Consider the following 26,636-nt stretch of genomic DNA (forward strand, 5'->3'; position numbering starts at 1 on the left):
AATGATAACAGTCTCTCAGACCATAGTGCAATCAAATTAGAAATCAGTATTAAGAAACTCACTCAAAACTGCACAATTACATGAAAACTGAACAACCTGCTCCTGAATGACTACTGGGTAAATGATGAAATTAAAGCAGAAATAAAGAAGTTATTTGAAACCAATGAGAACAAAGACACAATGTACCAGAATCTCTGGGACACATTTAAAGCAGTGTGTAGAGGGAAATTTGCAGCACTAAATGCCCACAACAGAAAGCAGGAAATATCTAAAATAGACACCCTAGCATCACAAAAGAGCTAGAGAAGCAAGAGCGAACAAATTCAAAAGCTAGCAGAAGGCAAGAAATAACTAAGATAAGAGAAGAACTGATAGAGATTGAGATACGAAAAACCCTTCAAAACATCAATGAATCCAGGAGCTGGTTTTTGAAAAGATCAACAAAATAGAATAGCAAGAAGAATAAAGAAGAAAAGAGAGAAGAATCAAATAGATGCAATAAAAAATGATAAAGGGGATATCACCACTGATCCCACAGAAATACAAACTACTGTCAGAGAATACTTTAAACACCTCTATGCAAATAATCTAGAAAATCTAGAAGAAATAGATAAATTCCTGGACATACACACCCTCCCAAGTCTAAAGCAGGAAGAAGTCGAATCCCTGAATGGACCAATAACAAGTTCTGAAATTGAGGCAGTAAATAATAGCCTACCAAGCAAAAAAGTCTAGGACCAGCTGAATTCACAGCCAAATACTACCAGAGGTACAAAGAGGAGCTGATACCATTCCCTCTGAAACTATTCTAAGCAACAGAAAAAGAAGGAATCCTCTCTAACTCATTTTATGAGGCCAGCATCGTCCTGATACCAAAACCTTGCAGAGACACAACAAAAAAAGAAAATTTCAGGCCAATATCCCTGATGAACATCGACACAAAAGTCCTCGATAAAATACTGGCAAACTGAATCCAGCAGCACTTCAAAAAGCTTATCTAACATGCTCAAATCAGCTTCATCCCTGGGATGCAAGGCTGGTTCAACATATGCAAATTAATAAACGTATTTCATGAAATAAACGGAACCAATGACAAAAACCACATGATTATCTCAACAGGTGCAGAAAAGGCCTTTGAGAAAATTTAACACCCCTTCATGCTAAAAACTCTCAAAACACTAGGTATTGATGGAACATATCTCAAAATAATAAGAGCTATTTATGACAAACCCACAGCCAATATCATACTGAATGGGCAAAAACTGGAAGCATTTCCTTTGAAAACCAGCACAAGACAAGGATGCCCTCTCTCACCACTCCTATTCAACATAGTATTGGAAATTCTGGCCAGGGCATTTGGGCAAGAGAAAGAAATGAAGTGTATTCAGATAGGAAAAGAGGAAGTCAAATTGTCTCTGTTTGCAGATGACATGATTGTATATTTAGAAAACCCCATCGTCTCAGCCCCAAATCTCCTAAAGCTGATAAGCAACTTCAGGAAGGTCTCAGGATACAAAATCAATGTGCAAAACTCACAAGCATTCTTATACACCAGTAACAGACAGAGAGCCAAAACATGAATGAACTCCCATTCACAATAGCTTCAAAGAGAAAAAAATACCTAGGAATCCAACTTACGAGGGATGTAAAGGACCTCTTCAAGGAGAACTACAAGCCACTGCTCAGTGAAATAAAAGAGGACACAAACAAATGGAAGAACATACCATGCTCATGGATAGGCAGAATAAATATTTTGAAAATGGCCATACTGCCCAAGGTAATTTATAGATTCAATGCCATCCCCATTAAGCTACCAATGACTTTCTTCACAGAATTGGATAAAACTGCTTTAACGTTCATATGGAACCAAAAAAGAGCCCACATTACCAAGACAATCCTAAGCCAAAAGAACAAAGCTGGAGGCATCACGCTACCTGACTTCAAACTATACTACAAGGCTACAGTAACCAAAACAGCATGGTACTGGTACCAAAACAGAGATATAGACCAATGGAACAGAACAGAGCCCTCAGAAATAACACCACACCTCTACAACCACCTGATCTTTGACAAACCTGACAAAAGCAATGGGGAAAGGATTCCCTATTTAATAAATAGTGTTGGGAAAACTGGCTAGCCATATGCAGAAAACTGAAACTGGACTCCTTCCTTACAACTTATACAAAAATTAACTCAAGATGGATTAAAGACTTAAGACCTAAAATCATAAAATCCCTAGAAGAAAACCTAGGCAGTACCATTCAGTACATAGGTGTGGGCAATGACTTCATGACTAAAACACCAAAAGCAAAGGCAACAAATGCCAAAATTGACAAATGGGATCTAATTAAACTAAAGAGCTTCTGCACAGCAAAAGAAACTATCATCAGAATGAACAGGCAACCTCCAGAATGGGAGAAAATTTTTGCAATTTATCCATCTGACATAGGGCTAATATCCAGAATCTACAAAGAACTTAAACAAATTTACAATTAAAAAACGCCATCCAAAAGTGGGTGAGGGATATGAACAGACACTTCTCAAAAGAAGACATTTATGTGGCCAGCAAACATATGAAAAAAAGCTCATCATCACTGGTCATTAGAGAAATACAAATTAAAACCACAAAGAGATACCATCTCATGCCAGTTAGAATGGCAATCATTAAAAGTCAGGAAACAACAGATGCTGGGGAGGATATGGAGAAACAGGAACGATTTTATACTGTTGGTGGGAGTGCAAATTAGTTCAACCATTGTAGAAGTCATGGCGATTCCTGAAGGATCTAGAACCAGAAATACCATTTGACCCAGGAATCCCATTACTGGGTATATACCCAAAGGATTATAAATCATTCTACTATAAGGACACATGCATATGTATGTTTTTTTGCAGCACTATTCACAATAGCAAAGACTTGGAACCAACGTAAATGCCCATCAATGATAGACTGGATAAAGAAAATGTGGCACATATATACCATGAAATACTATGCAGCTATAAAAAAGGATGAGTTCATGTCCTTTGCAGGGACATGGATGAAGCTGGAAACCATTATTCTCAGCAAACTAACACAAGAACAGAAAACCAAACACCACTGTTCTCATAAGTGGGAGTTGGACAATGAGAACACGTAGACACAGGGAGGGGAACATCTCATACTGGGGCCTGTCAGGGGGTGGGGGGCTAGGGGAGAGATAGCATTAGGAGAAGTGCCTTATGAAGATGATTGTTTGATGGGTGCAGCAAACCACCATGGCACATGTATACCTATGTAATAAACCTGCATGTTCTGCACATGTACCCCAGAACTTAAAGTATAATTTAAAAAAACACCAGTTGACTGTACTCACCCTGTTTTACTATCAGATGCTCAATCTTATTCATTCTAATTACATTTTTGTATGCATTATTTGAAGAAATTTATCCACTCTGCCAATCTTCCATTTTTCTTATTTATTTAATCCTAATTTCTCTTTTAAGACCAAATCCAGATGAAAAGTTGGCTTATAATCCTATTATAATCTTATTCCCTTGTTTGTCGTGAATCACATTTCAACCCAAAGGATTCCCTTTAGCATTCCTTGCAGAGTAGATCTAGTAAAAACATATTCTCTTAGCTTGTGTTCATCTGGGAAGGTCCTCATTATTGACAGGCATGTTTGCCCGGCATAGAATTCTCAGCTGACAGCTTTTTTCTTTCAGCACTTTGAATATATCAATCCAGTGCCTTCTAACCTCCAAGGTTTCTGCTGATGATCTTTTTGAGGTTCTTTTGTATGTGACAAATTGCTTCTCCTTTTCTGCTTCAAGATTCTCCGTCATTTTTTTTTTTTTTTCCTGACTGATTATAACATGTCTTGTCTTGGTGGATGTATTTGAGTTTATTTTGAGTTTATTGTACTTCCTGGATTTGTGTCTTTCACCAAATTTAGGAAGTTTTGGCTTTTCTGCAAATACTCTTATTTCCTTGCCTCTCTTGTATTCCTCTACGTTTCCCATGTTTGTGTTGGTCAGGTTGATGGTGTCCCATAGGTCCTTTGGGTTCCGTTTATTTTTCTTAATTCTTTTTTGCTCTGATTCTCAAACTTGATAATTTCAATAGTCTTATACTTAAATTCACAGATTCTTTTTGGCATTCCCAGGTTTGCTGTTGAACTCCTCTGGTGAATTCATTATTTCAATTATGGTACTCTTTAGTTTTAGAATGTCTATGTGGTTATTATAATTTCAGTCTCTTTTTTGATATTTGTAAGTTGTTCTCTTGGTTCTCTCTAGTTCTTGTATGTTTTAGCTTTTGAGTATATTAAAGACAGTTGATTTAAAGTGTTTGTTTAAGAATTGTTATGTTTGGTTTGCCTCAGGGATAAATGTCAATTTATATTTTTCCTGTGATTGGACCACACTTCCAGTTTCTTTGTATGCTTTGTGATTTTCTTGTTCCTGCTGAAACTGGGCATTTTAATATTATAATTTGGTAACTTTAGAAATCACTTTCTTATTCTTCTCTAGACTTTGCTGTTCTTAATTATTGAAGTCTTCAATCATCCATTTGTTTTTATGAATTTTTCAGACTGTTTTTTGCAGTATATTTATTTCTAGTCATGTGTGGTCACTGAATTCTCTCTCTTTAGCTTGTGTTCAGATAGTGTTTTAACCGGCATTTTTCCTGGAGGGCCAGGATTCAAACAGCAACAACCAAAAAGTAAAAAAACTAAAAAAAACAACAACAAAACCCCTTTCCTATTATTTGCAAATTGACTGTCCTTAGCCCTTTTTGAGCACTTAGCCTGGTCCGTTTAGAACTTCATCTTAGTCTTCACTGCTTGCTTGCACTGAGCATAGAGATTAGCCAGAAGTAAAACCTTAGGGTCTTTTGAGGTCTTTGCCAAGCTTCTCCTGTCCTGGGTATGTGCTTGGTGTTCTGAATTCCCTAACCTATTTATGCCTAGTGTTCCATTATTGGAACGCTAAGCATGTGGGAGTTATATGCTACTGCTCAAGGTCATTTAAAGGTCTGATTGCAAAAATTTAAAAAATTGCAACCTCAGGCATAAATGGGCTATAATGTACACAGTGCTCTTGATTGCCCTCATTTCCCCCCAAAAAAGTCTCTCTTTAGCTTTTTTTTTTCTTTTGGAATTCATTTGAGAATGGTATTTATCTCCTGGATTTATCTATATTTTACAAACTATTCTTTTATTAACTCTTTTTCCAGTTTTTATTTTGTTATAATTTATGCAATTTTATACATTTAGATTTGTACGATTCTGTATTTTACATCCATTTTGTTTTCTTTCTTTCTTTATTTCTTTCCTTTTTTTGAGACACAGTTTTACTCTTTTTGCCCAGGCTGGAGTACAGTGGTGTGATCTTGGCTCACTGCAACCTCTGCCTCCCAGGTTCAGGTGATTCTCCTGTCTCAGCCTCCCGAGTAGCTGGGAATACAGGTGCCTGCCTCCATGCCTGGCTAATTTTCGTATTTTTAGTAGAGATGGGGTTTCACCATGTTGGCCATGCTGGTCTTGAACTCCTGACCTCGTGATCCTCCCGCCTTGGCCTACCAAAGTGCTGGGATTACAGGCGTAAGCCACCGCACCTGGCCCATTTTGTTTTCTAGTAGTGTTCAGAGTATTTGCTTTGTTTTCAGTTAGGCAAATATTAACATTTAATTTTGGAATGCTCTTTTTTTAGTCTGTGGTTTTTTTTTGTTTGTTTTGAGACGGAGTCTCATTCTGTCACCCAGGCTGGAGTGCAGTGGCACAATCTTGGCTCACTACAATCTCCACTTCCCGGGTTCAAGCGATTCTCCTCCCTCGGCCTCCCAAGTAGCAGGGATTACAGGCGTCCACAACCACGCATGGCTATTTTTTGTCTTTTTAGTAGGGATGGGGTTTCACCATGTTGGCCAGGCAGGTCTTGAACTCCAGACCTTAGGTCTCTCCCAAGCTTCAGAATCATCTCTGTAGCCTTCCACTGGACATGCTCACTTCCATGACATGAAGACATTCCAAGAGCTGCATGGCCTGCATGTGTCTTATTGTCAATCTGCACTCTCCCCTTCCTCAACACCCAACCTCCTGGTTCTAATTTCCAGACCTTCTAATGCCTCTATGCAGGCCCTCTGGAAGTAGCCCTTCCTCTCTTGTTTAGTGAATTCCCTCTTCCACATCTCCACTACTGCCTCTTAATATAGACAATCTACCTCTAACGCTGCTCTCCAGCAGTCTCCAATCTACTTTGGTGGCATTGCTTCCTCAGTGAAAACTGAATTATGTTACAGAGATTCAGTTGTGTATTTCCAGTTCACCATCAACTTCTGCTATTCGCGTCAATGACCTGGAGTTGGGGGCGCAGGGAGCCTATGGCCTAAAGGAAGTGTGCAAGATAATTGTGTTTATGTCATATACTGCCAGTCCTTTAGGGCTTGGGAGGAAAATATCAGCATGCCTATTTATGTTTTTATCTATAAAATAAGAACAAAATTAAGCTTTCCTTATATGTAGATTGATTGTATTTTATTTACTTTATAAATAAATATAAGTAAAACTAGTAGTTGCTAAAAATTTTTACAGATTAGTTGAGTGATAAATATTTGGAGAACACTAACAGGATTAAAGCCAAAAGTATTTCCTATTCTCCCTCATCTCCCATGCCTCTGCAACCTTTATCTCATCACAGGTAAGGCATGCTCTTATCCTGTTAAGCAGTTCCATTGACTTGCCTCATATTTTTTCAGGATTTTAACCTTTTCTTAAGTTTTTGTTATATGTTTGCAAAGGAACTAAAGTTTTATCACTTTAGTGAAATCTAATATGTTGACATACTTTCACACGAATTTGCACAGAACACTTTTATGATCCATCTGTGTTGCACATATCTGTGGTGTGAGTCCGTTAAGTCCTGTGGTAGGTATGTCTCTGTATGTATGTTTCCTTGTGAGAAGATATGTTCCTCTCCTGTAATTACAGGAAGACTCTTGTATTCAAATTGGAATACTCAGAAACTAAGAAAGCTCTAGGCATATGTAGGCACTAAATATTTTTGCATTAAGTAATAAATTAATGCACCAACAGGATATTTCTACTATGATTTTTTACCCACAATGTGTAACATAAAACAACATATATCATAGAGGCCCTTTATAACATTTTCTATTTAATTTTCAACAATAAAAATGGTAAGGATTAGTCCCTAAACATCCTTTTTCACGTCAACTGATTCTTATCACTTCAGACTGAGCAGAACTGTGATTTTCCAGGGATCAGTGTCATTTAGGGATGTGACTGTGGGCTTCACTCAAGAGGAGTGGCAGCATCTGGACCCTGCTCAGAGGACCCTGTACAGGGATGTGATGCTGGAGAACTACAGCCACCTTGTCTCAGTAGGTAGGTAGGAATTGTTTCCCATGTAGAAGACCAGAGTGCATGTCCTTTCTTATCAATAGAAACTTGTGGAACTTTTGTAAAATATAATATTTAGGTTTGAGATTCAGAGATCAAGGACAATTTATCCCTTTTGGATACTAGAGAGAATGACAGGATTAAATGAAGTGTGTGTGTGTGTGTGTGTGTGTGTGTGTGTGTGTGTGTGTGTACTGTTTGGGGTACACTGTCTTCCTCCTTCAGGAAAACCCACCCAGTTTGTCCCAAGTAATACAGTTCTCATTCACAGGATATTGCATTCCTAAACCAGAAGTGATTCTCAAGTTGGAGAAAGGCGAGGAGCCATGGATATTAGAGGAAAAATTTCCAAGCCAGCGTCATCTGGGTGAGTTAGTATGTGCCAGATGGAATTTAAAGGAAGGTAGATCACAAAGTGTAGGTTCAGATAATAAGACCATTGAAATGTTCTTCAGGAATCATGTTTTAGAGGCTCTAGAACTTTGGAACTAACATGTTGATATGACCCAAATATCCAGTGACTCTGAATCACCCAGGATCTCCCAATATCACTTCCATACACACATCTTGGGTTTTTTTTTTAATTGTGGTAAAAATTATATGGTTAAGCCAAAGATTAATAAAATATATATGTGTGTGTGTGTGTGTGTGTGTGTGTGTGTGTGTGTATAAACACTCACATATCCATCACTGAGATGAATATATAGAGTGATTTTTCAACACCCCCAGAAAGCTCTCTGGTGTACTCTTCCCAGTAAAGAGCATCCCTCCTTCTTTAAAATATTAAACATATTTTTCTATACATGCTTTTTTGAGTTGCTCATTCTTTAGCTTTTTACCATATTTATCATTTTTTTACAGAATTATTTTAAAATAGCCTGGGCCCAGTGGTTCATGCCTATAATTCCAGGACTTTGGGAGGCTGAGGTGGGAGGAACACTTGAGCCCAGGAATTTGAGACCAGCTTGGGCAAAATAGGAAGACCCCATCTCTATGAAAACTTAAAAAATCAGCCAGGCATGGTGGCACACACCTGTGGTCTCATGCCTGGCTAATTTTTGTGATCTCAGCTACTGGAGAGCTGAGGTGAGAGTCTTGTTTTAGCCTGGGAAGAGGCTGCAGTTAGCTGTGTTTGTGCCATTGCAATGCAGCCTGGGTGACAGGGCAAGATTCTGTCTCTAAAAAATAAAAAGCAGTTAAAATTAAAATTAAACATTCAACCAGTAAGGATTTCAGCGTGAAGCCTGAAAATATTTGTGTTTGGAAAAGCTCTCCAGGTAATATTGATAAACATTATTTGTTAAATACCACTGATTTAAATATCTATGTAGGGCACTAAGAAAAAAATCATAAGCAAAGTAATGGCTGCCAGGAACATAGTTGGTGAACAAAAACAGAACCGCATGAAATATTTTAAAAATCAGTGTTTAACAAAAAATATTGTTATAGCAATCCAGCTGATGTTTGTGCTTAAATGAATTATACAAACAGTCCTTTCATGTTTTTTAGTGAATGAACCTGGAAAATTTGGGAAGGCAAACTTTTAAAAACACTGTTAGACTACAATCTGACAATGAAAAAACAATCAGTATGAGATTATGATGGGAATGAGCAATTTATGAGGGACAAACAGCTGAACCTACCTAGAGTGAAATATATTCATTCTAGACTCGTAAAAGAATGGCTTGGTTCTAATCTGAATCTAAATGTAAAGATATGTTTACTTCAGTGATACCTTGTTAAAAAAAAAAGTGTTTGTTCTTGGGACATTGGACTCAGTATAGTATAGGATAGTTGATGGAATAAAGGGCAAATCCCATAGCTAGAATAGAACCATAAACCTATCCTGTGACAAGGATGGCTTGTTCACTCGTTGATTTCACTCTTATTGTTGCATACTTTTATTCCTAGTGAATCAGAGCTAGAACAACAATTGAGCCAGGTGCAGTGCCTCATGCCTGTAATCCCAGCACTTTGGAAGGCCAATGTGGATGAATTACTTGAGGCCAGTAGTTCGAGACCAGCCTGGCTAACATGGCAAAATCCTGTGTCTACTGAAAACATAAAAACTAGCTGAGCATGGTTGTGTACACCTGTAGTCCCAGCTACTTGGGAGGTTGAGGCATGAGAATCGCTTGAACACAGGAAGCAGAGGTTGTAGTGAGCTGAGATCATGTCACTACTCTCCAGCCTGGGTGATAGAGCAAGACTCTGTCTCAAAAACACCACCACCACCACCAACCAACAACAAAACCACACAGAATTGGAGCTTGGATTACAGGACTATCTATGAATTAGAACTTTTAGAAATTCAGTTTGTTGCTGCTGTGTTGAATTAAAAAGAGGTATAAGACTGGAAGTGTGCACATTGTTGTCATAATGTAGGTATGAGGAGATAATGGCCTAAACTGAGTCATGCCTTCAAATATAATGCTAACTTTATTTCTCTTACATATCCTTGTCAACTAATCTTTCTTGTCACTCTATATTTCAGAATTAATTAATACCAGTAGAAACTATTCAGGAATGAAGTTCAATGAGTTTAACAAAGGTGGAAAATGTTTGTGTGATGAAAAGCATGAAATAATTCATTCTGAAGAGGAACCTTATGAATATAATAAAAATGGGAACAGCTTCTGGCTGAATGAAGACCTCATTTGGCATCAGAAAATTAAAAATTGGGAGCAACCTTTTGAATACAATGAATGTGGGAAAGCTTTCCCTGAGAATTCATTCTTCCTTGTACATAAGAGAGGTTACACAGGACAGAAAACCTGCAAATATACTGAACATGGGAAAACCTCTGATATGTCATTTTTCATTACCCATCAGCAAACACATCCAAGAGAAAACCACTATGAATGTAATCAATGTGGAGAAAACATCTTTGAGAAATCCATTCTCCTTGAACATCAGAGTGTTTACCCATTCAGCCAGAAGTTAAATCTCACTCCAATTCAGAGAACCCACTCAATTAACAATATTATTGAATATAATGAGTGTGGAACCTTTTTCAGTGAAAAATTAGTCCTTCATTTACAACAGAGAACACATACAGGAGAAAAACCTTATGAATGTCATGAATGTGGAAAAACCTTCACCCAGAAGTCAGCCCATACAAGACATCAGAGAACACACACAGGGGGAAAACACTATGAATGTCACGAATGTGGGAAGACCTTTTATAAGAATTCAGACCTCATTAAACATCAAAGAATTCATACAGGGGAGAGACCTTATAGATGTCATGAATGTGGGAAATCCTTCAGTGAAAAGTCAACCCTTACTCAACATCAGAGAACACACACAGGGGAGAAACCATATGAATGTCATGAATGTGGGAAAACCTTTTCCTTTAAGTCAGTCCTTACTGTGCATCAGAAAACACACACAGGGGAGAAGCCCTATGAATGCTGTGCATGTGGGAAAGCCTTTCTCAGAAAATCAGACCTCATTAAACATCAAAGAATTCACACAGGCGAAAAACCTTATGAATGTAATAAATGTGGGAAATCATTCTCTGAGAAGTCAACCCTTACTAAACATCTAAGAACTCACACAGGTGAGAAACCTTATGAATGTATTCAGTGTGGAAAATTTTTCTGCTACTACTCCGGTTTCACAGAACATCTGAGAAGACACACAGGGGAGAAACCTTTTGGATGTAATGAATGTGGGAAAACCTTCCGTCAGAAGTCAGCCCTAATTGTTCACCAGAGAACTCATATAAGACAGAAACCCTATGGATGTAATGAATGTGGAAAATCATTCTGTGTGAAGTCAAAACTCATTGCACATCATAGAACACACACAGGGGAGAAACCCTATGAATGTAATGTTTGTGGAAAATCATTCTATGTTAAGTCAAAACTAACTGTACATCAGAGAACACACTTGGGGAGAAACCCTATAAATGTAGTAAGTGAGGGAAATTACTCTGGGTGAAGTCAGAACTTTGTAGAACACAGAACATAAAGGGTGAGAGAAATCTGTTAATATAATGATAATGAGAATACCTTTGGCCTAAAGTCAGTTCTCACAGTATTGAAGAGAACTTAGAGAAAAAAACAATATGAAGATATGGAATGCAGGAAAACATTATTCTGGACTTTGGACCATACATTATGTTACAAAACTAAAAGTGGAAAAAACTTACTGGTGAATGAATGTAGGAAACATTTTGCCCAGTGCCACTCCTCATTAAACATCAGAGAATTCACATGGGGTGAAACCTGTGTCAGCATCCCTAGGTTGAGAAGGGATGCATTTTTCTGCTACTACTTCAGTTTCACAGAATATCTGAGAAGACACATGGGAGAAACCATTGGGGTGTAATGAATGTGGAAAAACCTTTTGTCAGAAGTCAGCCCTAATTTTTCACCACAGAACTCATATAAGACAGGAACCCTATGGATGTAATGAATATGGAAAATCATTCTATGTGAAGTCAAGAGGCCAGAGAAAATGCACAAACTATAGGAAACTATAAGAAAGCATTTACTATGAGGTTATATTTTATGGAGTATGTGTAATAAGAAGTAGCTTCTCAGTGAACATCAGATAGTAGAGAAAGTATTTTTAACTGTATCTAATGTGTGGACGTTTCAAGTTAAAATCTAAATATAGAACAGGTGTTGAATTGCAGTATATCTAGCAATTTAAGAAAATGTGGAAAAAAGATTTGTATTGAGAAATAGCATTTTACTTTGTTAATATCGTTTAGTTCATTGTCAAGGCTGCTGTTTTCTAAGAGACTTGAAAATATGTCACTCGAGCCAATGGCTATAAGTAGTTCAAAGGTTTATTGCTTAGCCATGTGCAAAATAAGGGAAGATTTTTTAGCAAGGGGACCCACAAACAAGAATGCTCTTGTATGTCCAGGAAGAAAGAGAAAGACCCTCAATATGGGGCCATAGTACAGCAGCCCACCAGCAGGATTTTTGAATAATCCTGGGGCAGACTAAATTCAGACGACCCATCTCAGAATGGTGGATCAAAGGGGCAAGTCAATTTGCCTTGCATGCAACTTATGAGGATTAGTAGAAGAGAGTGGGTCCAGATTTCTGGTGGTTTCTGCCCTAGCAGATGTCTAACACATAAGCCAGGACATTCTGCTGTGAGTGACTTTTGTACCCAACTCTATTTCACTCCATACTGAAACATGTCTTTCATAGGTGATAAAACTTTTAAAAATGTGTATATAGATATAACTTAGATATGGAGCTTTCAAAAAGCACAAATAGGCTGGGCATAGTGGCTCGTGCCTGTAATCCCAGTACTTTGGGAGGCTGAAGTGGGCAAATCACCTGAGGTCAGGAGTTCCAGACCAGCCTGGCCGACATGAAACCCTGTCTCTACTAAAAATACAAAAATTAGCCAGGCATGGTGGTGCACACCTGTAATCCTGGCTACTAAAGAGGCTGAGGTGGGAGGATCACTTGAACCTGAGAGGTGGAGGTTTCAGTGAGCTGAGATCATGCCACTGCACTCCAGCCTGAGCAACAGAGAGTTTAAAAAAAAAAAAAGCAAAAGTAGATTTTGCTATTGGGTAAGGTATAGTAGTTGGCAGCAGAATGGACCCATTGAGGACAACTATAAAATTACAGAAAATATTTAAATGCAAATTATTGCTATAGAAGCAAAGAGGACTAAAGGGGCAAAATTCTAGAGAGTGGTAAAAAGAATGCAGCTCTGGGGGCCCTTTCCACTTCTGACTATAGGGAAGAACCTGAATATTGAACTTGGTTCAGGCAGAGGGCCATAACCTGGGGGTCAGGGGAAGGCATGGGGGGACCAGAAACCGGGAGAACAATCAAGAGTGCAGTGTAAAGAATGAATACATTAGGGGCTTCAAACACATATAATTTCTCAAGAAATTTCCAGATGTCTCATGCTGCATAGGGCAGGAACCTGAAAAGCTAATTTGAGAAGATAATAAGTAGGATTTTTGTTTTGTTTTGTATTTGGCAGTATGAAGGAGAAATGATTAAAACTTAGGAAGTGCCAGTGGGTTGGTCCTTTGCTGAACATGCCATCAGTAAAAGCCGTGGAAACAAGGTCATACTAGAGATTGATTGTGCTTGTCACAACTGCAAACAATACCTGAGTGGAATATTCAAAAACTTGCTTAGAAAGAAAACTCTAGGAACAGATGGCTTCACTGAACTTATTCCGAATATTTAAAAATAATACCAGGCTTTTATAAACTTTTCTAGAAGAAAAACGATGGAACTTTTCCATTCAGTTTTTGAGGCCAGTACAACTTTGATACCAAAACCTTAAAAAACAAAAACAAACAAACAAAACCACAAAAAACCATAAAGCTATAGACCAAAGTCTCACAGATTTAGATGCAAAATCCTAAAATTGAAAAAAATGTCTAGCCATATCCATAAACTATATCATCACCAAGAGATGTTTATTAGGGCAATCAAAAGATGATTTATTATTTTTTTAAAAATGTGGCCTTCCATTCCTCTTTCTTTTGATTCCCCTCTTTGAGTTTTCATGTGTCTCTCCTGACTTCCTTCCCCAGAGTGGAGGAGTTAGACTTGCCTCATGGGATGAGAGCAGTTGTGGCCTTGTTCCTGCTGGCACCAAGAGGGCTGCTGGTGAGGTGTGGAAGGGACAGGGGGAGGAGATAGGCAGCATTGTTGAGAGATTGGTAACATTGGGCAAATATGTTGAGAATGATGACAGCAAGATTTCTCCATTAGAGAAGGTATTTATAAAATTAGGAATGAGGAGAGCTAGAAAACCTGGAGTGTGACATTAGAATAGAACTCATATCTTTTAAATATATAGGAACAAATAGAGAAATTGCTGTGTGTGCACATATGCATATATTTTGTGATTCATTCTACTGAGAGGACCTAAATGCAATGACACCTCAGTAATAGTAAGCACACCAACTGCCAAGTTACTAGTTCCTAAATACTATCCACACAAAAAAAGGGGACCAGAGATGATTCCTAGTCAGAGTTTGGGGGAAATACAAGATGAACCTGAATCATCTCATGTACCTAACAGTAAGAAAATACTCTGGCTGGTAGCAGTGTCTCATGCCTGTAATTCTAGCATGTTAGAAGGTCAAGGTGGGTGGGTTGCTTGAACCCAGGAGTTTGAGACCAGCCTGGGCAACATGGCACAACTGTCTCTACAAAAAATACAAAAATTAGCCAGGCATGGTGGCATGCACCTGTAGTCTGAGGTACTCAGGAGACAGAGAGGTGGGAGGATCACTTGAGCTTGGGAGACTGAGGCTGCATTTAGCTGTGATTGTGCCACTGCACTCTAGCCTGAAGACAGAGTGAGACCCTGTCTCAGGAAAGAAGAAAAAAAAAAAAAAAAAAAAGATGTCATTCAGCAGGTTAATGGATACACTGTGGAACATCCAGAAAACAACATTCTTCAAAGAAATGGAAAACACAATCCTAAAATTTATATGGGAACCACAAAAGACCTAGAATAGTCAGAGCTATCCTGCACAAAAGGAATCAAACTGGATAAATCATATTACCTGACTTCAAATTATTCAACAGAGCTACAGTAACCAAAACAGCATGATACTGGCATAAAAACAGACACATAGGAACAGAAGAGACAACCCAGAAACAAATTCATACATCTATGGTGGACTCACTTTTGACAAAGGTATGAAGCACATGCATTGGGGAAAAGATAGTGTCTTTAATAAATGGTGCTATGAAAACTGGGTATCCATATGCAGAAGAATGAAACTAGACCCCCATCTCTTACCATATACAAAAGTCAAAATTAATTAAAAAGTTAAATCTAAGACCTCAAACTATGAAACAGCTAAAAGAAAACATTGGGGAATCTCTCCAGGACATTGGAGTGGGCAAAGATTTCTTGTGTAATACCTGACAACCAAAGTAAAAGTGGACAAATGGGATTACATCAAGTTAAAAAGCTTCTGCGTTGCAAAGCAAACAACAAAGTGAAGAGACAACCCATAGAATGGGAGAGAATATTTGCAAACTATCCATCTGTATTAGGCCATTCTTGAAATACTATAAAAAAATACTCGAGGCCGGGTGTGGTGGCTCATGCCTGTAATCCCAGCACTTTGGGAGGCCATGGCGGGCGGATCACGAAGTCAGGAGATAGAGACCATCCTGGCTAACACTGTGAAACCCTGTCTCTACTAAAAATACAAAAAAATTAGCCAGGCGTGGTGGTGGGCGCCTGTAGTCCCAGCTACTCGGGAGGCTGAGGGAAGAGAATGGCATGAACCTGGGAGGCAGAGCTTGCAGTGAGCCAAGATCGTGCCACTGCACTCCAGCCTGGGGACAGAGCGAGACTCCGTCTCAAAACAAAAACAAAAACAAAACTCGAAACTGGGTAATTTATAAAGAAGAGGTTTAGTTGGCTCATGGTTTTGCAAGCTGTACAGGAAGCATGGTGCTAACATCTTACCAGCTTGTAGGGAGGTGTCAGGAAGTTTCCAACCACAATGGAAGGCAAAAGGGGAGTAAGTATCTCACATGGCAGGAGCAGGGGCAAAGAGAGAAGGGGAGGGAGGTGCCACACACTTAACCAGATCTTGTGAGTACTCAGATTTTGTGAGGTGTGCTTGAGGTCATGGATACCCCATTTACCCTGATGTGTTTATACACATTTGATACCTGTATTAAAATATCTCATTTAACCCATAAACATACACCTACTTTGTACCCACAAAAATTTAAAAATAAAGTTTATTTCAATGTTTAAAGACTTGTTATTAAAATAATAGCAGTTTCAGTAAATTTAATATTTAAATAAATCTCCCAATATTTATTCTTAACACTGGAAGAAGTTTTCCAAAATGTATATGGCAGAAATATGGGCCTTGATGTGAGGACAGTATCAATTAATGAGGGATCCTCCCCCTTGAACAAAACAGCTTCCTCCAAGACCCACCTTTAATGCTGAGCATTACCTCTCAAAATGAAATTTGGGCAGGGACTAATATCCAAACTATATCAACATCTGACAAGATGTTCACAACCAGAATATATAAAGAGCTATAACAATTCTATAGAAAAAAAAAAATCTGATTTAAAACTGGGCAAAAATCTGAATAGACATTTCTCAAAAGAAGATATACAAATGGCAAATAGGCATATGAAAAGGTGCTCAACATCACTGATCCATTAGAGAAATGCAAATCAAAACTATAATGAGATATCATCTCACCCTAGTTAAAATGTCTTCTGTGCAAAAGACAGGTAGTAACAAATGAGGAAGAGGATGTGGAGAAAAGGGAACCCTTGTGCACTGGACTATGGAAATGTATATTAGTACAACCACTATGGAGAACAGTTTGGAGGTACCTCAAAAACTAAAAATAGAGCTGCCATACAATCCTGTAATTCCACTGGTAGTTATATACCCCAAAGAAAGGAAATCAGTATATTGAAGATATATCTGCACCATGTTTACTGTAGCACTACTCACAATAGCCAAGATTTGGAAGCAACCTAAGTGTCTATCAGCAGATGAATGGATGAATAAAATATGGTGCATATACACAATGGAGTAGTATTCAGCCATAAGAAAGAATGAGATCCTGTCATTTGCAACATTATAGATGGAACTAGAGATCATTAAATGAAATGAGCCAGGCACAGCAAGACGGACATCACATGTTCCGACTTACTTGTTGGAGCTAAAGATGAAAACAACTGAACTTATAGAGAGTAGAAGGATGGTTACCAGAGGCTGGGAAAGGTAGTGGGGGTGTGGTGAGGGGGAAGTGGGGAATGTTAATGGGCACAAAAAGTAGAATGACTAAGACCTAGTATTTGATAGGACAAGGTTACTACTGTCAATAATAATTGTACATTTTAAAGGTATAATTGAATTGTTTGTAACACGAAGGATAAATGCTTGAGGTTATGGATACCCCATTTACCCTGATGTGATTATTAGATATTGCATACCTATATCAAAATGTATCACATGCCCCATAGATATATACACCTAGTATGTACCCACAAAAATTAAAAATAAAGTAAAATTTCAATGATTAGGAAGACCATTATCAGTTTTCTTTAAATGTTTCTATAAATTTAACACAATTTCAATAAAGCTCCCAATATTTATCCTTAGTACTGGAAAATTTTTTCCAAAATGTGTATGGCAGAAATAGGGCCAAAATAGTCAAGAAAACTATTTTTGAGATGTCAGTTTTCCTCAAATTGTTCTATTAAACACCACCTGAACTAAAATTTGACAAGTGGATTATAAATTTATGTGGACATTCAGAACAATTGTGGATACAGGAGTCCAGAATCACAGACATAAACCATGAGGTGCTTGGGAGATTTTCAGAAAATGTGCTAATGAAATTCAAGGGGAAAGACACATCTTCAAAAAGTGGTGTTACCTTTGACTCCCCAAAGCGTATATAAAGCCTCAACTCATCATATATCTAAATATAGGAACTCAAACTTAAAACTTGTAGAAGAAAGTATGAGAAAATTTTTGTAGGTTTGAGTTAGGTGATGATTTCTATATAGGACAATAAAAATATGGAACATACAAAAATTAATGCACTTAATTTAAAATAATACAAATGATTTATGCACTTTAAACTTTGATAAGTTAGATTTTGTTAAATTCAAAAGCTTGTGTTCTTCAAACCACACAAGGAAATGGAAAGGCGAGTTATGGACTAAAAAAAATACATGTAAAACAGCTTGGGATAAGAATAGAAGAAAAATCCCAATAAGAAAATTGGTGAAAGATTGGTATGGAAAGTTCACTACAGAAAAAGTACGAATGGCAAATAAGCCTGATTTGGGGGAGTGTGTTCAATACCAATGCTAATTTTTAAAATGTCCTATGTTTAATTTTTTGGAGTGTGTGATTTACAACATGCCCCTACTGCATGGAGGGAGAGAAGATGGTAAAATGAACAGAAGTAATAATTGTAAAAGTAAAATCTCAATGGGTCATAATTTTCCACAGAACAGAATAAAATGTGTAGCTATCAATTTACAACACCACTCAGTAGGAGCACAATACAATAATTCCACTATTCTTAATACTGGCCAAATTTCTTATCTTGAAACCAGCTCAATTTTTCTATACAATTGATGTTTATGGGGGTTTTTTGGGGGAGTAAACATAGAAATTGACAGTTAAGACCATTCTTGCATTGCTATAAATACCTGAGACTGGGTAATGTAAAGGAAAGAGGTTATAAAGGGAAAAGGTTTAATTGACTCAGGTTCTGCAGGCTTTACAGGAAGCGTGGTGCTGGTATCTACTCGGCTTCTGGTGAAGCCTCAGCTTTCACTCATAGCAGAAGACAAAACAGGAGCAAGAGAGAGGGAGCTGGGGGAAGTGCCACATACTTTTAGATGACCAGATCTTAGGATAATTCAGTATGAGGAAGACAGCATTAAACCATATGAGGGTTCCATGCCCATGATCACCTCCCACCAGAACTTAACCTCCAGCACTGGGAATTACAATTCAACATCAGATTTAGGCAGGCAAAAATATCCAAAGTATAGGATTGACCTCCCAGTCTTAAATTGAGAAATTTGACATTTGTCATCTGAGTTTCTTTCTCAATAAACTGATCATTAGGACTCCCACATAGTTTCACGGACCTGAAACTTTACAGAGAACCACAACTGGAAAATGAGACCTGTTGCCAGTTGACTAACTCCTCTTCCTTCTCTCTCATTCCTGTTTTCCCACAGGTGGTTACAATGAGATGCTAGGCCTCTCATCTAACCACCTGCTGCCTGTTGATCATCTTCCTTAATCCCTTTAATTCCTGTCTATATAAACTCCTAGGTGTAGTTGGGAGAGACAGATTTGACGGTTAGACTGACAGCATCCACAATAAAGCTCTTCCCTGGCAATACTCGTCTTAGTGACTAGCTTTCTGTGTAGTGAGCAACCACACCTAGGCCAAACTCCTGGTGTTCAGCAACAATACATTTGTTCTACTTTATCCTCTGAGTAATATCTTTGCCTTATTAAAACCTGCCTTACAGCCACTCAGGTCAGGGGATGCTCAATGAGGAAGAAACCGTTAAAGAACTATGTTATCCAATTTTGTTTGGGGCTGCTGTGATCGGGCCGTTCACTGTGTAGTGAGAAGCCTCCAGAGCAACATGCAGCAGCCCTGTCATCACCCTGTTTTCCTCCTCCATCTAGCAGAAATCTTCGCACATCTGTGAAGCCAACTATAGCCATAACTGCAGCCCAGGCCGAAGCTTTTTGCTAATAACCAGTGAGCTAGAAAGGTGGGGTTGGCCTGTTTCTCTGTGCATTGTATCTAAGCCCTGTAGTTTGGGCCCTAGAAAAGAGCTCTACCTAACAATGAGCTATTCTGCCAAACAGTCAACTGGGGATTTCAAAACTTGGACTTCTAGGGACTTTCAGTATTGTCTAATAAATATGCACTCTATGTCCATATCTTTTCATATTTTCAAGTGCAAAAAGTAAACATTTTTGCTCAAATATTCTAGTTACCAAATAATTCATATGACGGTATTGGATTGACCCCCAAATAAATGTAAGCTGAGAAACTGGGCAAGGCTGATATGTTCACCTCCTTCCATGTTCATGGAATGGGAGATGTACCTAGTGAGATTTGTACTTGTATGGATCTTGCTGCTGGCTTTTTTTTGGACTAGTTTGAGACACTCAAGCCCTAGAATCCTTTAATAATCAATAAGGTCCAGATTGAGGACCCTCAGAATGTATACTCTTTTCATTTTTTCACTTATGCCAACCACTTTCTTCACTGATGATAAGCACTCAAATTGTATTTCTCTCTTTAATACTAATATACATGTGTTAGAAATGAAAAATAGAGAACAAAACGTGTATATAATGTGTGTGATACTTAGTTTTAAGTGAAACTAGTAATGTTCCAACTAAGGATGTGCTTTCCTAGTGTTACACAGCTCATTCAGGTGGTGCATTTCTCTAAGTACACTACTGGTATATGATGAGTATTTGCAAGGGGCCAGTTAGTAGAACACCTGGGTTAGAGGCTCTCCCACTTCCTCCTACATCTGTCTCTGGTTCTCCAGTTTATTTCAGGACCCCTTTCCTCACCTTCTCTAACACACCAAGCATGCATCTACTGTCAGCAGGATGCCATTAACACAGAGTCAAATTCATGACTTAACAGAATTTGAGCTGAAGTAAATGTTTGCAGAAGTATAACAAACTCAATATAATACATGCCAAAAAAGAGGTATGGCCGTAGTGCCAAGGAAGCAGAATGAAAGAACTGCATTTTCAGGTAGAAAAAGAGCAAGAAAGTTACATGAAAGAAGTGACAATTTAAGCTGATTTTGATACTTGGGTATAATTCTAGTGGGCAGAAAAACACATGGGCAGTTGAAACTGAGAGACAGTGATTATGTAATGTAATGGTTAGGGGATGTTTGGGGCTAATGTGAGTCATGCAGTTTGGCTGATGAGTGGGGAGAAAATGTAAGATCTATGTGGAGAATCTAGAAATTTGTGATTGGAAACAAACTACTGAAGAACAGGGAAAGATATTCCCACTAAAGTGTGGGATGTAATTGTGTTTTAGAAACTAATCAGAAGATTTTAATATGCAATGAGCAATAAGAGTCTAGGGGTGAGGAAGTCTGATAGGAGATGTGAGAAGGGGGTTAATATAATAGGAGGGAGGATGCAGAGGACCTAACAGGCTTAACTAATTCATTAATTTATGTTGAGCCCTGGGGTTGTGGTGGTAAGCAAAAATAGCCATATTACAATCAAATGCAGTGGAAGAAATTAAGTAATTGCACACAGCTGAGCATAATCACGGCAGAGATGTGTACTCAATAGAAGCAATCTCAATCTAGGAAAATTTGAATAGTCAGTCCTAGTACTTACTAGGAGTGACTGAGAATATTATACTTTCTGTCACAAATGATTCCCTGTTAAAAAGTTTGGGTTTTGTCTTTTCGATAATGAGACACCATTGAAAATTTTGGATCAGGAACTAAAATTTAAAAAGTCATTTTTTCCATATTTCTTCCAATCATGTTTTCTTGTTTCTAAAGATGTGCATTACAGGATGTGCACCATAACATTCTGGAAGCTGAGTCAGAGAGAGCAAATCGCATAAGTGCCTCTTCTATCCTGAGTTTACGTCCAGTGGGCATGAAGTGTTCTACTTTCATTCAATGAAATCCTTTTTTGAGACAGAGTCTAGCTTTATCACCCAGGCTGGAGTTCAGTGGCATGATCTTGGCTCACTGCAATCTCCCCCTCCTGGGTTCAAGCGATTCTCCTGCCTCAGCCTCCCGAGTAGATGGGATTGCAGGCACCAACTACCATGCCCAGCTAATTTTTGTATTTTTAGTAGAGATAGGGTTTCACTCTGTTGGCCAGGCTGGTCTCGAACTCTTGACCTCGTGACATGCCCGCCTCAGCCTCCAGAGTGCTGGGATTACAAGCGTGAGCCACCACATCTGGCCAATGAAATTCTTTAAATAATGCTTCTGTGAGCACACCATAACTCATCCATAACAGTATATAAACTCAACTTACATTGTAGCTTTCTAGATAGGGGACTTTTCCTTCCCTACATTGCATTGTTCAATTTTCTAGAGTTATAATTAGGCATATTTGGTTATATTTGTTGGCTGGTAAAAAGTCAAAATAAGAAGAGACAGTGATCTTAAGAACTCCAGCCTGGGTGACAGAGCAAGACTCTGTCTCAAAAAAAAAAAAAAAAAAAAAAAAAAAAAAAAAAGAAAAAAAAAGAAAAAGAAAAAGAAAAGAAAAAGAAAAAAAAAAAAAAGGAAAACATCTAACTTTGTTTTAGTTTTTATTTTTAATTTTTATTTTAGGTTCAGGGGTATACGTGCATGTTTATTATATAGGTAAATTGTGTGTTGCAGGGCTTGGTGTACAGACGGCCACCTTAAGTAGGCCCTGGTGTCTGCTGTTCCCTTCTTTGTGTCCATGTGTACTCATTGTTTAGCTTTCACTTATAAGTGAGAACATGAGGCATTTAGTTTTCTGTTTCTGTGTTAAAAAAACTATAACTTGGCTACTCTGCCTATGGAGTAGCCATTCTTTTTCCTTTACTATCTCAATAAATTGCTTTCACTTAAAAGAAAAAAAACTATAACTTTAAAACATGTTTCTATGCATCTCATGAAATTGCCATTAGAGATTTCATGTATTAGGTTTATAATTTCCCACTATATCTAGGTACAATTTAAGTACTTGCCTTCAAATTTGTTGCCAAAAACCCCTTATCCCAACTAACATAAAAATCAGTATTCTTACTTATTCCATCCTGATTTCAAAATTGTGAGGATGATTTACTTTGATAAAACACACATAAACAATATCATTTAATCTATTTGTAAGTGTACAATTCAATGGCATCAAATACATTCACAAAGTTATATAACCATCAATACTATCTATACCTAAAATTTTTTCACTTTCCCAAGAAAAACTTGATCTACTCAACCGTAATCTTTCCTTCTGTCCTCCCCGTCCCTGGTCACTTCTATTCTACTTTCTGTCTTTATGGATTTGCCTATTCCAGGTATGGCATGATAGGGAGAATCATGAGATATGTGTCACTCTGTGTCTAGATTATTTCTCTAAGCATAACATTTTCATGGTCCATCCATGTTTAGCATATGTTTAAAAATTAATTTTTTATGGCTGAGTAATGTTCCTTTGCATGTTCATACCTTGATTTGTTTACCCATTCATCTGTTCATGGGCACATGGGTGATTTGTACCTTTTGGCTATTGCAAATGATGTGCCTGTGTACATTGATGTACATATGTCTGTTCAGATCTCTATTTTCAGGTTTTTATATGTACACCTTACAGCAGCCATTGGCACTTTTATGTTAAAACTTCTGAGAAAACACCACACTGTTTTCTTTCTTTCTTTCTTTCTTTCTTTCTTTCTTTCTTTCTTTCTTTCTTTCTTTCTTTCTTTCTTTCTTTCTTTCTTTCTTTCTTTCTTCTTTCTTTCTTTCTTTTTCTTTCTTTCTTTCTTTCCTTCTTTCTTTCCTTCTTTCTTTCCTTCTTTCCTTCCTTCTTTCCTTCTTTCTTTCTTTCCTTCCTTCCTTCCTTCCTTCTTTCTTTCTTTCTTTCTTTCTTTCTTTCTTTCTTTCTTTCTTTCTTTCTTTCTTTCTTTCTTTCTTTCTTTCTTTCTTTCTTTCTTTCTTTCTTTCTTTCTTTCTTTCTTTCTTTCTTTCTTTCTTTCTTTCTTTCTTTCTTTCTTTCTTTCTTTCTTTCTTTCTTTCTTTCTTTCTTTCTTTCTTTCTTTCTTTCTTTCTTTCTTTCTTTCTTTCTTTCTTTCTTTCTTTCTTTCTTTCTTTCTTTCTTTCTTTCTTTCTTTCTTTCTTTCTTTCTTTCTTTCTTTCTTTCTTTCTTTCTTTCTTTCTTTCTTTCTTTCTTTCTTTCTTTCTTTCTTTCTTTCTTTCTTTCTTTCTTTCTTTCTTTCTTTCTTTCTTTCTTTCTTTCTTTCTTTCTTTTCTTCTGTCTTGCTCTGTCATCCAGGCTGGAGTGCAGTGGCATGATCTCAGCTCACTGCAACCTCTGCCTTCAGGGTTCAAGTGATTCTCCTGCCTCAGCCCCCCTCCCCCCCCCCCCCCAAGGTAGCTGGGATTACAGGGGTGCACCACCATGCCAAGTTAGTTGTTTTTTTTTTTTAGTACAGACTGGGTTTCCCCATGTTAGGTAGGCTGGTTTCGAATTCCTGTCCTCAAGTGATCCACCTGTCTCCCCCTCCCAAAGTGCTGGGATTACAGGTGTGAGGCATCATGCCTGGCCCACCACACTATTTTCAACAGCAGCTGCACCATTTTACATTACCACAAGCAAAGCACAAGTGTTCTGATTTCACCACTTTCTTGTCACCTCATGTAATTTTCCATTTTTTTGTTAGCATACACATTTTACTAAGTAGAAAGGGGTATCTAATTGTGATTGATATTTGTACTTCTCTAATGACTAATGATGTTAAGCATCTTTTCAAGTGCTTGTTTGTCATTTTTGCATATTCTTTGAGTAATGTCAAAGAATTTTCAAGTCCTTTTCTTGCTTTTAATTAGGTTATCTCTTTGATTGTGGTGGTGTTATTCGTGTTCCTTATGTATTTTGGATATTACTATCCTGTCAGACATATGATTGGCAATTATTTTATCATATTCATCTTTCTGAAGATTGTTTTAGCTATTTGGTACCCTCTGTAATTTTATATTAATTTGAAAATTAGCTTTTCCTTTTCTGTTAAAAGTGTTACTGAAATGTTAAAAGAAATTACATTGAATTTTGTAGCTCTCTTTGGGGAGTACTGGCATCTTAACAGTGTTAAGTCTTCCTATACACAAACAAGGATGTCTGCCCATTTATTTGTTTCTTCTTTAATTTCTTTCAGCAACAGTTTATCATTTTTGGTATATAAGTCTTTAACCTCATTAAATAAATATATTGCGAAGTATTTTTCTTTTTAGGTGCTGTTGTAAATGGAGTCACTTCCTAATTGTCTTTTTGGATTTTTCATCAATGGTATAGGAAACAAAATTGCTCATCTTGTACCCATACTCTTGCTGAATTTGTTTATTAGCTATGGTGGTTTTCTTTGGATTCTTTGGAATACTCTACATATAGGTTCATGTCATCTGCAAATAGAGATATTTTTACCTCTTTCTTCCTATTTTGGATGTTTTTATTTTTCTATCTAATAGCTCTGGCTAGAACATCCTGTTAAATAGCAGCAGTAAAAAGGAGTATCCTTGCCTTGTTCTTAGTGGGAAATCTTTTTAGTTTTTCACCACTGATTGTGGTGTTAGCCATGGGTCTTTCATAAATACCCTTTGTCATGTAGAGGAATTATTCCTTTATTCCTAGTTTTATGAAGGTCTATCATGAAATAGTGTTGGAATTTTTCAAATGCCTTTTCTGTATCAACTGAAACAATCATGTATAGGTTTTTCCCCCTTTCTTCTGTTAATAATGTGTATTGCATTTGTTGATATATTTGTGTTGAACTACCCTTGCATTCCTGGGATAAATGCTATTCACTCATAATGAATACTTCTTTTAACAGACTATTGAATTCAATTTACTAATATTTTGTTTAAAATTTTTGCATTTATAATTGTAAGAATTTTGAGTTTCAGTACAATATTTAATAAATAAAGATAATTAACACTTTATTATAAAATAGGCTTTGTGGTAGATGATCATGCCTTCCTGTAGGTTAATGTAAGTCTTCTGACCATGTTTATATGGGACAGATAAGCCATGATGTTTTGTGGATCAGGTACATCAAATTCATTTTCAACTTATATTTTCAACTCTCTTTATGGAGATGTAACCCCATGGTAACTCAATGTGCATCTGTAGTTGGTTAATGTATTGTTCAACCTTTTTTGTTTTTTAACTTTTCATCTATATGATTGATGTATTTGTGATTGTAAGTAGGGCACTGAAGTCACCAAGTATAATCACAGAATTGTTTATTTCTCCCTTCCATTCTGTCAATTTTATGTCATATATTTTGAGGGTTTTTCATTAGGAGCATAAATGCTTATAACTTTTATTGCTCTATTGACTCTGTTAGTGATATAGTCTCGTTTATCTCTTTTAAGCTTTAAGCTTTAAAGTTTATTTTGTTTTAATATTATTGTAGCCACTCAGATTTATTTTGCTTACTATTTTCATGTAATATATTTTACTATCCTTTTACTTTCAAGTTATTTTTGTCTTTAGACATACAGCGAGTCTCCTGTAGATTTTGTATTAGTATTGTTGTATAGTTTCTTAAAAATTAATTCTGCCTATTGTTCTTTGATTGGAACTGATAATCTGTTCAGGTTTAAAGTAATTGCTGGTGAGATGGGGCTTAATTTTGCCACTTTGTTGTTTGTTTATTATTATTATTTATTATTTTAAATTATACTTTAAGTTCTAGGGTACATATGCACAATGTGCAGGTTTGTTACATATGTATAATGTGCCATGTTGGTGTGCTGCACCCATTGACTCATCATGCTATCCCTCCCCCTTCCCCTCACCCCATGACAGGCCCCAGTGTGTGATGTTCCCCGCCCTGTGTCCAAGTGTTCTCACTGTTCAATTCCCACCTATGAGTGAGGACATGTGGTGTTTGGTTTTCTGTCCTTGTGATAGTTTCCTCAGAATGATGGTTTCCAGTTTCATCCATGTCCCTACAAAGGACATGAACTC

General features: G+C 37.4%; 1 protein-coding gene across 13 annotated transcripts in view; it reads left to right on the forward strand.

Moving 5' to 3' along the window:
* The window catches only part of ZNF37A (zinc finger protein 37A), a 28,109-nt gene extending 11,969 nt beyond the window's left edge, over positions 1-16,140 (forward strand). For 6 of the 13 annotated variants that reach the window (XM_077946272.1, XM_077946273.1, XM_015129087.3 and 3 more), the window contains 3 exons: positions 7,262-7,388; positions 7,675-7,770; positions 9,898-16,140. In XM_077946272.1, the coding sequence (XP_077802398.1) occupies positions 7,262-7,388; positions 7,675-7,770; positions 9,898-11,348 (1,674 nt within the window). In that variant the 3' untranslated portion in view covers positions 11,349-16,140. Of the gene's footprint in view, positions 1-7,236; positions 7,389-7,674; positions 7,771-9,897 lie in introns of all 13 variants that reach the window. The other 7 variants (XM_077946277.1, XM_028826221.2, XM_077946276.1 and 4 more) reach the window with 2 other exon arrangements.
* Positions 16,141-26,636: the final 10,496 nt, after the last annotated feature.

The sequence above is a fragment of the Macaca mulatta genome, chromosome 9 (genome assembly GCF_049350105.2).
Source record: "Macaca mulatta isolate MMU2019108-1 chromosome 9, T2T-MMU8v2.0, whole genome shotgun sequence".
NCBI classification, from domain to species: Eukaryota; Metazoa; Chordata; class Mammalia; order Primates; family Cercopithecidae; genus Macaca; species Macaca mulatta.